The sequence below is a fragment of the Onychostruthus taczanowskii genome, unplaced genomic scaffold (assembly GCF_017590055.1).
Source record: "Onychostruthus taczanowskii isolate IOZ18803 unplaced genomic scaffold, ASM1759005v1 scaffold61, whole genome shotgun sequence".
NCBI lineage: Eukaryota > Metazoa > Chordata > Aves > Passeriformes > Passeridae > Onychostruthus > Onychostruthus taczanowskii.
Window position 1 is genome coordinate 3,178,170 of NW_024503790.1, and position 16,190 is coordinate 3,194,359.

Consider the following 16,190-nt stretch of genomic DNA (forward strand, 5'->3'; position numbering starts at 1 on the left):
CCCCATGTCCCGCTGGGACCTCTGTCCCTGCTCATGGCAGCAGGAGGTGATGCCAAACCTGGAGCACGCTGCTCCGGGCACCGGCCCCTGCAACGGATGATGCTGGGATGCAGGATGCTAGGATAGGCTTTTCTCTCACCTGGGTCCCAGCAGGCTCCTTCCAATGGCCCAGCCCTCTGCAATAGGAAAGGGGTGATTGGGAAAAAGAAAAACAGCAAAAGCCCAGCAAGACCAGAAAGCAAGAGTCGTTCTCTGCGTTAGTGAGACGTATGGAGCCAGAACATAGCTGAAACAGCAGGAAAACATCCACAGCCAAAACTCCATGTCAGGGTTCCCAGGGGAGCGAGAAGTTAAACATTTATGGCAGCACGAAGAAGACATGACATTTACTGAATAATAAACTGCAAACATGTCTGTTAATGCAGCTTTTTGGGACCTCCTCACCATCAAACACTTAACCCCAGCAAGGGAAACACCAGAACGCAAACAATCCCCGTGCCTGTCTGTGAACAGGCAGCACATGGTGGGACTGGTGCTTTTTTATTTATTTAAAGTTAGAGGCAAGGGAGCTCTGTCAAGATAAACAGCCCGTGACCTTGCTCAGAGACTTCAGATCTGCTCATCTGAAGGGATACAATTAAATCCTGAGCCATCGGGTTAAAACTTTAACCTGCCAAGACTGTAGCTGTTCCATTTTTAATCAATCTGATTTCATTCAATAAAATGCTCATTAAGGCAATTAATGAGAGTTTGGTGTCACAAGCCATCAGGCGTGACTGGGAGTTTCCACTTGGTGGTCAAGGCATTGATCAGTGAGTCAAGTCATCAGCGCGAGAGAGTCAATGTGCTGAGCAGGAGAACATTACCTGGTTTTGGGGGAGGTTGTTAGCCACTCCTCATGCTTTTCAAACGTTATTAAATAAGCTGCAATTTCCTGAAAGAGAAATGCAGAAAGAAAACAGAGTTACTTGCATGGCTGTGCTGGGAACTGGAAAGTTTTATAACAGAGACATGGAGCCGCCTACCCCGGGGCCAGGCTGCAGCTGAAATCGGGTTTTGACTGACAGAAAGCACTCAGTAAATGTTCACATCCACGCCACCAAGGCCAGGCTTAAACAGGACAATGAAGAGATGCAAATGAGGAAAGGCATTAACATTTTTCCAGCACAGAGAATTTGCTGGTAACTGTGGTGACCACGGCATCGCCGAGAGCCCGGTATGACGTCAGGAAGCAAAGGGGAGGGTAGCGACAGTACGGACACAGGGAGCTAAATAAAATATTTATAAATAGAACAGCATCACTGCAGAGAGAATTACTGAATTATTAATCGTTGCCATAAAAAGCCAGCGGGTGACATCAACATAAGTCATTGCTCCCACTTGCAGGAATGATACGGGCGATTACTTCCAGATCAGAACCGATTTGTTTGCAGGAAATTATCGGCGCCAGCGACATAATTCACGACAGTGCCTGTAACCAGGCCTGAGGAACAAGACAGACATTCATCCATTTCCTGGGTACAAACCCAGGGTGGTCACAAGGTGACAAGTGTCACCACACCAGCAGTGCCCCAATATTTAGAGATGGCCACAGACTCCTGAGACTGTGCTGAAAATAAGTCCCCTACAATATACTCAGAAAAATGTAGGGTTTTGATGCCTATCTTCCAAAAATTATCACCCAGCCCTCTCAGAGGCGCCTGCATAGCAAAAGCTGAACAAGTGAGGTAAGTGAAACTGCCTTCAATGTAGAAATGCCTCAAATCAGACCCCCAAACCACATGCAGGATCATCTCCAGAGCCACTGCAGCAGAAGTGTCCCCAGGCTGTAACTCCCAACAGCACAACACACTCCAGTGCCAGGGCTTTCCACCAGGAGAGGTGTTTTTATTATTTTTTTTTTAGCTAGCTCTATATAAGGGCTGTCGCTTACAGTACCAAAGCTAAAAACCCCCACAATGCTCTCCAACCAGCTGGCCCAAGCATCTGCTAGAGCCACAAAATGCAATTATATTACTCCCAAACGAGACGTAAAAATATCTTGTTTCCAATACTCTTGGTTTTAAGACTCATACTTAATGTCCTCTGGGCATTGCGGCGGTGCCAGATCTCCGTGTTATGTACTTTATTAGAGCTGTGTGAATGTCATATTAATGACTCCTGACCAACATGTTTACACTGCAAATAAATTCTCCTGGAATCCACCAACACACCCCTTGTTTCCCAAGGCATTCTCTGCAGGTTTAAGGGATCCCCATGCACACAGATGACAGAGCAGCAAAATGAAGCTCCAAAAACTCTTCTTTTTAATTTCTGGCTAATAGCTACTGGCTGAATAAAACTCAGCATGAAAGACAGCCTATGCAGACCTCCAATACCAACACTGATGACCTTCCCAATCCTCACAGTTTCATAGCAGCTGGGCCTGAATAAGATGCAAGTGCTGAAATCTGGACACTACATGGCCAAAAAGTCTGACCCCAGATTTCCAACAGGCTAAAACCACCAAAGAACTCCATAACTAAAATTCTTCAGAAAATATGGAAAAATATCTCTGGGGTTTTTTGAAGCCAGTGCAGTAACTCCACCGAAAGTGCAGCAATCAGCAGAGCTCTATTCCCAACCCATCCCACTTTAAGAGTCCTCAGCTCACTATGCTACAAACCAGTGTCACCTCTTGCTGTACAGTGAGATGAGCTCTGGAGAGACTGAGGAGCACTTGGGAGTTCCTTGCACATTCTCTTCAGCACCAGGCAAGCAAGCATTTACAGAAACAAACCCCTTCAATGCTAAGATGGTTTAGGGGGTTCAGGTTAGTCTGAGATTTTGCCTATTCCTACTAAAATTCAACTGCTGTAAGGAAAATTAAGCCATTTTTAATTTTGTGGCTGAACAAATACGTTGCTATGGCATAGAAACCCAAAGTATTTCAGGTGAAGGAACTCAGCCTTACCCATGGCTCATTCACTCTGCTCCTTCCAGCCAGACCATGCCAGGCACATGTGAAAACTCAATCCCAAATCATCACTAACTGGGAGCATGCAGGCTCCCATGCAAGGCAGAACATGGGTCTCCACTCTGCTGACCTGGCCCACTCATGTTTGGGCAGAGGAAAGGCCAAGCTGCCAGTCAGTGATACAGATATACAGCAGGGAAGCAGAATGTGCTCCTCTGCTGCAAAACCCCCTTCAACCCCATTCCTTATATGTTCTGCTTTCTATAACTACAGCTTCGTGTCAGCTCTGCAGAGGAAAGTGCTCAGCCCAGCACTGGAGGTTGATCAGATGTTTGCAGGAGATGCCTCTGCCCTGTGGCTCCCTGTCTACATGGGACAGGCAGGGCTGGGGTTCAGCAGCTGCAAGGGCCAAGTATCCTGCTGTCACACCAACACCCTTTTTCCCTTTGAAAAAAGAGGGAAGAAATAGATTTATCACCAGAAGACACAAAGTCATTAAATAATTAAAAACAAAACTATGGGCACAATAAAAGCCCTCTGATAAAACCCTGCATTTTAATGTGTGTTAATTCCCCTAATGATTCTTTCTGTGTCTCACAGGGTCAAATCAATGTCCTCACAAAAAAATCCAATTATATCCCATTCATCGTATCTTTGGAGCAAGGCTATTGTTTGCTTTTGTCTCCTATCAAACCCTTTTCCCATTGCTTCTTGCCCTAGACTACAAACAAAAGACAGCATGGCACCAGCAAGGTCAGACGAGACAGAGCTGGCTCTGAAAGCCCGGCTGGTGCTGGCTCCTCTGTGATTGCACAGCGAGCGACAGAAATCAAGGGACGCTGCACGTGACACAAATGCTCAGTCTCGTCACCAGCGAGTCCCCCTGCAGCACCAGTCAGGCCAGGTGGCACTAGGTGCACCCCAAGGCCACCCAGGTTTGTCTCCAAGGGCAAGGGCACTGCACAGCATGGGCAGCAGCCCCTGTGCCAGGATGTCCCACCCAGACCCACGTCCCCTCTGTCCCAGCTCTGAAAGTACTGTCAGCATAAACTGAGTGAGCATTGCTGGGAAAGGGTGAATCACTGAAAGCTGTGTGGATCCAGCTCCACTTCTCAGTGTGTTGGCCAATCCCAGGGCAATGCTCAGCACGTGCCTTTCCCTCTCTGAGTGCCTGCAGGACCGAGTCCACCACTCACACTGGTGAGAACAGGCTTGATTGACCATCTCAGAGAATCACACCATAAAGCAATGAGATTATTCAACATTCAAATCACTCGAGTTGTGTTTTATCCTAAACTTGGTCAGATAATTCTGTGTTTAGTTTAGATTTGGTTGCTCGGGCTGAAAGCATTTTATCTAGGTGCCCATTTCTTTTTCTTTTGCACTGGCCAGTTTGTTTAGATTATTAGTGCAAATGCACCAGGGAGCTGGGAAGCCCAGCGAGCTGCGTGAGACAGGACACAAGCAGCTCCACCATCTCCAGACAGCTGCCACCAAGGATGCTCCCATTGCTCCCTCAGCCTCGTGCCAGTGTGGCACCACTCAGCCTGGCATTCCTGGCTCAGGCACGCTGGCAGAGCCACCACACACTCCCCACCCAATGCTACGTGACTGCAGCTCCTCAGACACTTCAATATTTAATGTCAGCACGTAGTGGCACATGGGTGACCTGATCTCACCCGCCGTGTCCCAGCCGCCGCGGTGAGGACGAGTGGCAGTGCTGCAGCCAGTGCCACAGGGACAGGGACAGCAGGGAGGAAGAAGCTCCCTCAGTGCACTCAGAGCTGCCCAGCAGCTGCTGCAAAGCTGTTTGTCTTCGTGCACAGGAGAGGAGAGGACGTGGCCACAAAGCACAGGACAGACTGACAGGCAGGGATTTGGCGGTGTCAGAGAGGCTCGTGACCCGTCCTGCACACAGGAAGGTGCCAACTCTGCCCTGAGCTGAAGGGTTTCCAGTGAACACACACATTTTTTTGGTATAAAAAAGAGTAAGTTTAAAAAACTCTGAAAAGGACAATTAATGGGTTCCCTAAAGCCATTGTGTTGGTTCCTTCCTCCCACCTCAATTCCCTCCAGGTTATCCTGCATCATCACAAAGTATTGGCAATTCCCACCTCACCTCTCAAAATAAAAAGAGAAACTGTAAGGGAGAAGGATTGCAGGATTCCCCAGGCCAGGCAGTTCTGGTCACCATCTGGTCTCAAAGCAACATGTAATTCATTAAAAAAAAAGCAGTCTCAATTTCAAGTTATTACTTTGTATGAATTATACACACCTGAATTAATAAGCCTGAATCTATGCATGTGTTAGGAGAAAGAAGAAGAGTTCCTACTCATGCCTAGATTTAGACCACAGAGCTAATAAAGCTGCGATCTCTTAAGCGAGCACATTTATTCTCTTAGGAATTCACATCCTCTCTGCTATAAAAACAAATTCCAGCCCATCACTTCCTTATCGTCCTTCTGCTCTGAAATGAAAATAAAAATTCATGTAGACTATGGACCATCTTCTCAGCTGGGATTGAGCCATTTTCATTTTCTACCCATACCCACTCTCAAAGCTATTAATATTCTGAATACCCCAACTACAAACTGCTCCAAACACCACACACAGCAGGCTCACACCACCTTGTTCAGCAACATGGGAACAAAAATCAAACTCCCACTGCATTCGCCCAGTTGTGTGGCCGAAATCAGCAACACGATCAAAGGGATATTGCTCATGAGCTGGGTGAAACAAGGAGCAGGAGAAAGGCAAAGTGAGCCCACGAGTGTCCAGCAGGGACAGGAGGGTCAGGTGCCTGTCAGTGACAGAACACTCCTACACCAGAATGCTTCACTGCCATTTCAGGCAGGACTTGGTTTGGTCTTGAAGCACTACCCATCTGCAACCTCTCAAAGCACAAACACTGATCAGCCTATGCTGAGGCTGAGAAGGGCATAAAGCTCAGATATTGCTGCTGTTTTGCTGACAATCTGTGTCAGCAGTACAAGCTGTGCCTGGGGGTCAGAGGTTGCCCAGGGCTGCCCAGCCAGAGCACGTGTCAGGCTGGACTTGCACCAACTTGGTTTTCCAACTCATGCCACGAATTTCCTGCCAAGTTCAGAGGCATTTCTTCATACCTGTGAAAATACCACAGACTGGCTGAAGCCAAACCCTTGTTCTGTTGCCCTAATGAATAAAACCCCCACCATTTTGGGGCCCAAAGTGTTGCCTTCCCTTGGTTTGCAGGGAGCAGGAGATGGCCCAGAGCCCGCTGCTGCTGTGCCCCTTACCCAGCCAGCCTGGCTGGGCTCACCTCTGCAGAAAAAGGCCTGAGGGCAGCCCTGGCAGCACAGTCTGGTGCCACAGGACAGTAAAGCCACCAAGTGGGAATGCCTGTGGTTTGGGAGATGCTTGCCTTGGTTCCCTGCATGGCAGTGAGCAGCAGGATTGCAGGAGGGGAGATGTTTTCATTAATAATGGTGTCTCACCAACCATCTGCTAAAGGTCCACACTATTAATTTAACAGGAAAAAAATGGAATAGATTACTCTACAGTTTTCAATTAAAGTACATGATGTCTTCAAACTGCAATCTTAATTAGATATTATAGGGTGACATTTAGGAATCCTGAGCTGTGATGGCTGCTCAAGTCATCTGACTGCAATGGTGTTCTGCAGCACTGCTGGGGCCTCGTGCACCCAGCACCGTCAGGAGAGCTGTCTGCCCTCGGATTCCAGTGCTGGAGCAGCTCTGACAAACTCCTGGGGTTAAAGGACCACAACAGCAGCCTTGGCACAAGAGAAAAACAGCTGCAAATTGGAGTGGACACAGTCCCAAAGAAAACTTATGGAAAGGGGCAGAAGAAAGGGAAAAAAGTAAATAAAGTGAAAAAAAGTAGCAAATGGACAACTCAAACACTATTTTCAGGGTTAAGCCTAATATGAAAAAACTAGATTTGGACAAGAAATAATTTTCTCTAAAACACATGAAAAGGAGAAGGAAAAAAACCCCAATCAAGAGCACAAGCAGTGACTAACAGGCACTGGAGCTGAACAAGATCTGCTCAGCTCCTTCACCTGCCAAACACATGGACAAGAGCAAACTGAGACACAATGGGTCTTTAGAAAAGCAAGAGCATAATGGGGCACAACCCCCCAGCCATGGCTGCCCTGAACCACTCGGAAGTGCTGTTACTCCTAAGTTAAGAGCAAAGTCAGCCCTTGCATCAGCCCATGCCTAATAGGATTAGGATGGATTTTATCTTCCATTTAGGCCCCACACTGAGGGACAGTTAGTGAAACAGAGCAGTAACCAATAATGCCCAACTCTGAGTTACTGGAAAACACCCACAGGTCATTATGTGATTTTTTTTTCTTTTAAATGACCTTGGACTAAACCTTGGATCTAAAGAACCATGAACACTGGCATCCTGCTGGTTCACTTGTCCTCTGAAGCCTGAAAGAGTCAAACATGCGATGTGATAAAAAAAAAATCACTAAGATCCCTGTGTTTACAATGCATTAATTACAGCATCATAGCAAAAACCTCAATTATTGTACACAATTCAAACGGTCACGTGGCTTGAAGATGCCAAAGAGCATTCCTCTGCTCCAGGGTGAGCATGTGCCCTCAGAGATGCTGCCCTGCTCTCAACTCCCACAGAAAGCAGGAGGAACACGGAATGTTCTGCAGCTCTCCTGCACCAAGTGGCAAAGTCTAACAGGGGACGTGGCAGGATGGGGCAGATCCCCTGTGAAGCTGCCCATGCCATGGCCTCCCCCCAGCCTGGAGGGTTCCCACTCTCAGCAGTGGGACTGCTGTGCCCAAGGAGGTGAGAACACCAGAGCCTGCTCCATTTGCCTTCTCTCGCATGGAGACAGCAGCAAACCCTTCCAATGGAAGGATCATTAAAAGGGAAATATCCCCAGAAATTGCCCCTTTCTACATACTCCTCGCTCCCATATGCTCTGACATAATAATGTGCCACAGTCCTGCAAAACTGTCTTTTCAGCATGTTTTTGCATTATGCCTAATTCTGTCAGAGTTTTTCAGTCCCACGTAACGACAGCTCAATGCAGAGTCAGATATAAATCTGGCTTAAGAGACTCTCACCAGGAATTCATTTAAAACTGTAAATGTTAAAAGATTCTGCTGCTGATTTATGGCATTTTCTTATTTCAAACAGAATTAAAATCCTTCTTAAAATATACATATTCAATCATTATAAAAGCTGCATTCAAATGATCCTGCTGGTCAGACTGAGAGCCAAAAAGCCCAGAAATCTGGGAATAGCAGGGGAATCCAGGAATAGCATGGACTGGGACATTTTACTGGTTTGACCAATGCTCTGCAGTCATGCCACCACCTCAGTCTCACATCTTAATTAGTGTGAGTCCTGGATGCTGGTGCTTTCATTCTCCATCTATCCCACTCCAGCCCCAGCACAAGGATCCCTTTTCCATTTGAACACAGAAGTTGCTGTACCTGAAGTCATTACTAAACGGGTTTATTCATTTTCCATTGTTTACACTGAAGGCTTTCCCAGCTCTGTCAATACCACACAAGTGTCCTGTATCATTGTGCAAACAACATTTTGTGTTAAATAAAAATTACCCATGCTACTCATTATCATCATTCCTATAAGAATTGTTCATGTTTTGCATTTGTGAACAGAGAACACCACAGAGCCTTGAGTTGCACAGCACAGCCCTGCACCCAAGTGTGGCCAGGCTGACAAAAACTCAGGAACAGTGTCTGGAATGAACTTGTGGAGCATCAGTACAATTCACAAAGGGGTTTTAAGCATTAAAGATTCCAAAAGAACCACAGTCTATGAGAGGGTCTGGCTGTCCTTCCTGAAGGCACATTGCCCGACCTACACAGGAGCCCCTAATCTAATGCTGCTCCACTCAAATAAAAAATCTGAATGGAAGGACCAATATCAAATACAAGACTAAACAAATAGAAGCAGCCAGAAAAAGCATTATTCAGATATTTATGTAATTAATTGTTTGTTATTCAGAAGCCACAGAGCCATTAGCAGAAAGCCAGGGCTCTCTGCACTGTACTGCAGGAGATGCCTCCAACAGATCAGAGAGTGGTTCTGTCCCAGGCCCAGCTCAGCCCAAGGAGTTGTGCTGATATCCCCAGCTCCTGGCTGCTGCTGCTGGGTTGGTTGGTTTTGGCGAGGTTTTTTCTTTTGGGGTTTTTCTCCCCAGATCTTCCCTGGTAAATTCAGAATCACAGACTATTCTGAGTCGGGAGAGACCCTGAAGGATCATAAAGTCAAACTCATACCAGAATGAGCCATATGGGGATTGAACCTGTGACACTGGCATTATTCACACCATGCTTTAACCAAATGATCTCAGGGTCACTTTGATGGATTCTTCACAAAATCAGGAACAACAAGTCCAGTTTCTGGAGGCAGCTCCCAAGTGCCCATCAGCTCCAGGAAACTCACAACACTCACAGCTGTCATCAAACCATCCTCTCTTCCGAGGGGGCATGAAAGGCAAACATTTCTGCCCCATGTCAGGATCCAGCCATGATGATTAACCAGGGCCTGTGGCCTGGGGGGCACAGCAGGTCTGCTCCCAGAGTGGCTGGCAGTTGCCAGCTGGCTCCCATCTGTGGAAACTGCTCCTCTGACCTGGAATTATTGTGTGTGTTGGCACTGCAAGGAAACAACCATAAAACCAGAGCAGCATCAGGGAACTGTAAATTCCTTGTGAGTTATTTTCAGACTTCCAAAAGTTTAGTTAAGCCTTGCCTTTAAGAGAACATATAAGAAAAAAATGACAAGGGAAAAAATGACCAGAAAAAAGGGTCTCTGTGTGAAAGAGCCATTTCCCATTCTCAGCAGTGTCAGGAAAGCAAACTGCCCAAAGTGCCCAGGATTCCCTGTATTTATCCTTGGAAAGGGGTTGACTAGAAGGTTGGTGAAAGGCAGGGCTGATGCCATGTCACACCAGTGACCTCTGGACTGCCAGCCCACAGAGCACTGCTGCAGGCTGCACTGGGGCTGCTGTGTCCTTTCTCACAGACAGCAGCCAGCACAGAGCATGGATGCTGCTTCCCAAAGGTTAAGCATCACAGGCGATTTCATGCCCTTTATATTTCTAAGTGTTGATTTCTGGTTATTTTTTTTTAAATAATCATAAATCCCAACATCTGCTCCCAGGGTGGGAGCCCTTTGGCTCTGTGCTCAGCCAGGGAAGGGAACGTGGCTGCCAGCGGCTGCTGCAGGTGTTATTTTTAGTGCGACAGCTATTTACCAGCTCCATTCCCAGAGGGAATTCAGGGAGTAAAAGGGATGCTGATGCATTTCTTGCTAAATATAGAAAAGGGGGTGAGCCACCACACGCAGAGTGGCTGCAGGTTCCTGCTCCTGCTGGGATGTGGCCTCAGTGAGGGGGATGCAGCCCCAGTGGTACCTGACACCACAGTGGGGCCACCCCAGCACAGGCTCCCCTTTCACCACATTCTAGCTAACCTTCAAGCTGGTGTTTGGAAAAAACCTTTTTAAAAGTAGCTCTTATAACTAATTGGCTTCACTTTGAAGCCTTGAACCTGTAATGAATGGCTCCCGAAATCAAACAAAGCATTTTCAACACCAACAAAATTGCCTGTTATGAAAAGCAGAACGTTTTTAGGGTAATATTGACTTTAACGCTCTGTCAAGGCACATTGACAGCAGGATGAAAACAGCCCTCCCTCTGCTCACCCAGCTCAAATCCAGCTGCTGAGAAGGGACCCTGAACACTCATGCCAGGCTCTACATCCCCAGGAGTGGGCTCATTTCCTATAATTTTAAAAATATATACCTTAAAAAAATTAAAATCTTGCTGATAAAAGAAAGGGACGTGTTTCAGAATTACTCTGCTCCTCTCTGGTTTTAAGCCTTTAAAGTTCTGGAAAGGCAGTTTTGACATCCAGGAGCTCTGCAGGCCCAGACAGATGGGGATTCCTGGTTGAACTCCTTTTATATTTCCTTTATTGCTTCATATTTACCAACGACCTGGAAACAAGCAGTGTGAAGGTGCCACTTGAACATGACAAAAAGCATTGCTGAGTGAGGCTCAGACAGGCTGGAAAACCAGCCCAGAGCCCTGAACAAACTACAAACTGGGCAAATGACTGACACGACACAGAGTGCGTGGGATGCAAAAAACACAAAGTAATGGGGTTTGGAAGAGCAAGATGCATTCATTATTCATCCAGCCTGTGAGGCTTGGCCTTAGTGGCATTACCACTGAGTGAGGGCTTCAGGGCATCAGGGCACAGCATGGTGGACACCTTGGATGTACCTGCATCACCTTGAGCCACACTGGTCACCCCAGATCCACTCTGTGCTGCCCAGGGCTGCTGCTCTGGGCAACAACCCAAACCCCACCCACAGGATACAGAGAGACTCATGTATCCATAAATCTATACATCCACATACAGATATTTGTAACACACACTCCATGGGACACTTCATTTCCCTCTACAGTTTCCTAAGACCACTTCCAATGCAGAAGAAAAAGAGTTTAATGAATTAAAGTGCAGTTAAGTTAGGGAACACTAATGAAGTCACACCTTAATTGGGTATAATTGGGAACCCAGCCCTGCCACTGTTGTGATTATGAACTGTATTTTCTGGTCACACAGAAATTAGCAGCTCTCTTCTCCCAGAGCAACCTGAGAATGAAGTACTGGTCACTCACCACCTGTTACAGCTCTCTCTGCTTCTATGGGGGAAAGCATCGAGGTTCCCCCCTTATTTCCTATTCCTGAGGTCTTCTCTGCCCTACTTGGCCCTGATTTACCTAGCAAACATCCAACAGCAGTGCCAGTTCAGGGGTGCCACCCTCGAGGACACCGTAGGCAGGCTCAGCATCCCCAAGGGCAGCCCAGCCACAACTCTGGAGGGGCCAGCAGCGTTGCACAGGGATGGCATCCAGCCTGGCAGGCCCATCCCAGGGATGGGCATTGTGCCAGGCCCAGCTATGCTCCAGGAGTACTTCAGAACAGGGCAGCTCCCAGGCCCTGTGCATCGTGCTGCCAAGAGGAGTCTCTGGCACGCGCAGACAGCTTCTTGTCTGCACTTAAAATACTACTTGATTAAAATAAAAAAAAAAATAAAAAAAGGAAACAAATCATATTTTGTGGGACTGGGAGCATCAAGAGCAGAAATGGCAGCAGAAGCAATGCTTACTTGAGCCACGCTGCCAAGCTGAAAACACTTCAGCTGTGTCTGTGTGTGCCCTTGCCTTCAGCTGGTGTGGCTCCCATTTGCTTGGCTCCAAATGGGGAGGAAAAATGCCATTTCCTCAGTGCCTACCCTGGAGCACTGTGAGGAGTGGTGAAGAGAAAAGGCTGCACTGTTCCATATACACAAAGAGTACACAGAAGTAGAAAAACGTCATCCCATCACTTAATATATGCAAATTATGTTAAATATTTCATTCATTAAATGGCTCAGGTTATTACAGAATTGTACCTTAAGCTGTTCAGAAAGTTCATTCTTCTTGCACTTGCTCAGTAACGTGAAATAACTGACTGAAATGAATATTTTACAGTTTGTGCAGACAGAACATTTATTAACAATTCTTTCCCTCTCAGAGTCCCTCTCCTAAGCAGGTTTCAGGCACCATGTGACTTAAATTATCCAGAGGGAATGAATTTCGGTTTATTTTTAAAAATTTGGTTTATTCCCAGTTTGAAAGAGCCCAACAACCTGAAAGGACCCAAACACAGCCCTGCTGGGAGAGAACAGACACAGAGCTCTTTCCCAAAAGCCGGTGGGGAGAGCCAGGGGAGAGGAAAGCAGCCACAGAATTTGGGGATTTTCCTTACTCTAAGCCCAGACAGCTCCACTGCTCACAGGGAAACAGCTCCTGCAACAGCCCATAACGTGCCACGGGTCCTCCGGGATTTCACAGCAGTAATGTGAAGTGACAGGGCTCTGGCTCCCGCCATCCCCTGTCCCTGCCATCCCCGGGCCAGCCAGGCAAGGGGAAGGGGCCACTACAGGCAACTCCAGCTGCTTCCAGCCTCACCCACAGCAGCATCCTCCCCCATGGAGGCAGGGTCATTACCAGTTCCAATTAGGGGAGCAGCTCCCAGTTAACCCACCAGCACATTCCCAGCCGCGTGGCCCAGCACGCAGACTCCCCCTCCTCAGGACAAGGGCAGGACACAACATACCCCAGCACACACCCAGCAGACTGGCATCACTCAGGCAGTGGCAGAGGGGTAACACAGGCAGCTCCACCACCCTCCACGGCAGCGTCTCCAGATGACTTTGCCTTTCGCACGCCATGGGCAGCTCCCAGGGAAAACCCACAGGGCTTCAGCCCAGCTCCTAACACGGTGTGGCAGCCACGTCTGTATGAACTTCCAGGCTTAGAGGAGACAGATGGATAAAAATAATTATCACTGGAATGGTGGCTCTGGCATCTAAGTCAGTCCCTGGCCAGTGACCCAGGAAAGGCGGCTCCCTCTGGCAGGAGTGTGTCCCTGGGATGGAGGTTTACATCCCCAGCAGACACCCTGCAAGGTCTCATCAATCTCGGCTGGGAAAAACCTTTCCATTTCCAACGGGAATATGCAAACCAGGCTCCGCACTGTAAATCTTCCTTCGCAGCGCTAAGGAGATAAGTAGGACCTATTAACCTCCCATGTTATTTCCAACTTCATTATTGGAGCTGACACAGGGAGAGCACGCGGTGACGGCTCTTTTTGGCAGAGTGCATGTAAATCGCTTTCTCAAAGGAAATTACTTCTCTGGGCTGAATGTTATTAATCTAAATTCTCCCTTAGTCAAATTGTTGCCCGTAATAAATATGGAACAGGTTGCTACGCTCATCTCCGAGGGCATCCTAATCCAGCTGCAGGTTTTCCCCTCAATTTGAAGGAGCTCCTGAGGATCTCCTCTGTGAGGTAGCAGCCTTCACCCAAGGATGGGACCATCCACCCCAGCGTCGCCCAGCACATGAGCACCCTGTGATTTTATAATAAAAATGTATTTTGGCCCCGCCAGCATCGTGTTCTCCAGCAGTAAAGTGTGAGCAGGAGCAAACCAGGGCCTGTGAGGCAGGGGAAGGGACATAAGGCACGTCCTTTTCCTGCAATATGATGTGGTAGCCTTCCATGGCCAACATCTTTCATGGCTGGTGCTTCGTTTATGTCAGCATTGCTACTGTTAAAGCAGCTCGACTTACAGTGTTTAGGACTTTATGCTCTTTTCCAGTGGATATGCACTTGATATCCTCCTTGTGCAATTAAAAAACCCTGGAGTTTAAGCACAAACTGATCAAAAACCCCATAAAAAACAGATCCAAACCTAAACTGAACTTTGCCAGAGATGGAGCTAGGAATTTTATTTGCAGGGTATTCCTTCCAGTCATTGAAAACCAGCTCCTTGCCAGTAAAGATTTTCCCAGAAATCCTCACAGAACAACCCTCCACAAAAAGCTACGATCCCTTCTGCTTGAAGGCACACCCCAGGTATGGAGTGGATTTGGAACACCATAAATCCAGTGGCACACACAGCCCTTCTCCTCATTTGTTACCAGCCAAGTGTGAAAATGTTAATGAAGGCAGCTGTATTAATCTACGGGAATTTCCCAATTAAAATTTTGTTCACGTCCGCCAGCTCCCACTCCAACGCAGCCTTGGAGCATCCCCACTTCCACCCAACAGCAGCCCTAATTGCCAGGCTCCATCCAGGCACCCTCACCCGGCCACCCTGATGAGGGAAATCACTGCCACTCTATTAACTCCAACTTCTACTGCACGTATTCCTAGAAGAAAATGAATGCAGAGAGATTTTAAGTGTGTGCTACCCCCCTACACGAGTATGTTTGAAATATAACACGCTGACAGCACTGAGTCAGGCAATACCACATCAACCACTTTTACTGAAAAAAGAAAAAAAAAAATTAAAAATTAAGTTTTGGGGGTGGCTTATGGCAGCCCTGGCTCGTGGGAAGCTGATGCTTTCCTGGTTCAGCAAGGCGAACCCTGGGAGCCTGTCGGGGTGTCAGGAGCACATCTCCCTCCTGGAACAGCAGAAGGGAGAGAGACACCATGATAAAATGAAGGCATCCTCACAAATAAATTACTTTTCTACCACAGTAGTGTGATTTTTAATTTTCCTCTAATTTCAGGACTGCAGTACTGATATAAAACCCCTCTAAGTGTTTTAGGGAGATGGTAATGGTCCTATACTAAAATAATTCAACCAACACTATAATTTTAGTACCACTATCAAAATGAAATAATGGCTGTTTACTGTGTTACACCTTTCAAATGACCTTCATTTGAATACAAATTGTGGCTCCAAACTCCAAAAGCTGCTCCATTTCAGGAGGCAGCAAATTGAGGATGTTTACCCGGGGTTTACTCTGCCAGCAGATTCCTCAGCATAACCACAAAGGCCAAATGTGTTTGGGGGGTTCTTTTCCTCTGAAGTTGCCTAAGACCAGCCTGAAGGACCCACCTGGATCTGACCAGAAGCCTGAGCCACAGCTCTTCACTCTGCTCCAAGCATGATGGGAATCACACATTCTGTTTTATCTGGAAATATTTATTGGTGATGAAACTGTTCCCTCACAGCTCCCTCCCTCCCAACCATCCCACCCTAGACAAAGAACTAAGATTACTCTGCCAATAATCAGATACCAAGATAAAAGGAAGAGGTGGATGGGTCCTGTCTCAATCTGGGCCTTGAGAACACTTTACTTGATTTTATTTTTTTGTGGTTATGCTCTGCCTGTCCATCATGGGCTCTCACACTGGTTTTGGAGACCCCCAAAAAAAGTTCTTTGTGCAGCTACCTCTGCCCAGAGAAGCTGCGGGTGCCCAGGCTGTGGGGACAGACCTGAGCAGCCCTACAGGTGCTGTTCCAAACTCCTGTGGCTGTGTGGCATTCGCAGCTCAGCCCACACAAGCACAGCAGAGGTGGTCACAGGCGAGGATTTGCAGAAAAAATTTCATTACAGATATTTGCTATATTCATTCATACACCTGGGAACCCCAGTCTATCACCAGCTATTTCACTCTAATAATGAATTTCTGCCCTTTCATCAACATTAGCCAGAACAAGCTCTGAGAAAATTCCCATTTGGTGCCAGGAAATAACAGAAAACATTGACATGAATGGCAGCAAGCAAAGCCAAGCAGTGTGGCCAGCTGCAAGGCAACACAAGCTGCCACAACCCAAATCTGAGCCCTTCCAAGATCACTCCTAAGAAGGGGGGAAA

At 47.3% G+C, this 16,190-nt stretch overlaps 1 protein-coding gene across 3 annotated transcripts in view; it reads right to left on the minus strand.

The window, feature by feature from the left end:
* Window positions 1–16,190, minus strand: part of CAMTA1 (calmodulin binding transcription activator 1) — a 239,247-nt gene that overhangs the window by 175,658 nt on the left and 47,399 nt on the right. For 2 of the 3 annotated variants that reach the window (XM_041419799.1, XM_041419798.1), the window contains exon 1: window positions 867–930. Coding sequence is in view for 1 of the 3 variants with exons in the window: in XM_041419802.1 (XP_041275736.1) it covers window positions 867–934 (68 nt within the window). In the remaining 2 variants the exon portion in view is untranslated. Of the gene's footprint in view, window positions 1–866; window positions 935–16,190 lie in introns of those variants that run through there. The other variant, XM_041419802.1, reaches the window with a different exon arrangement.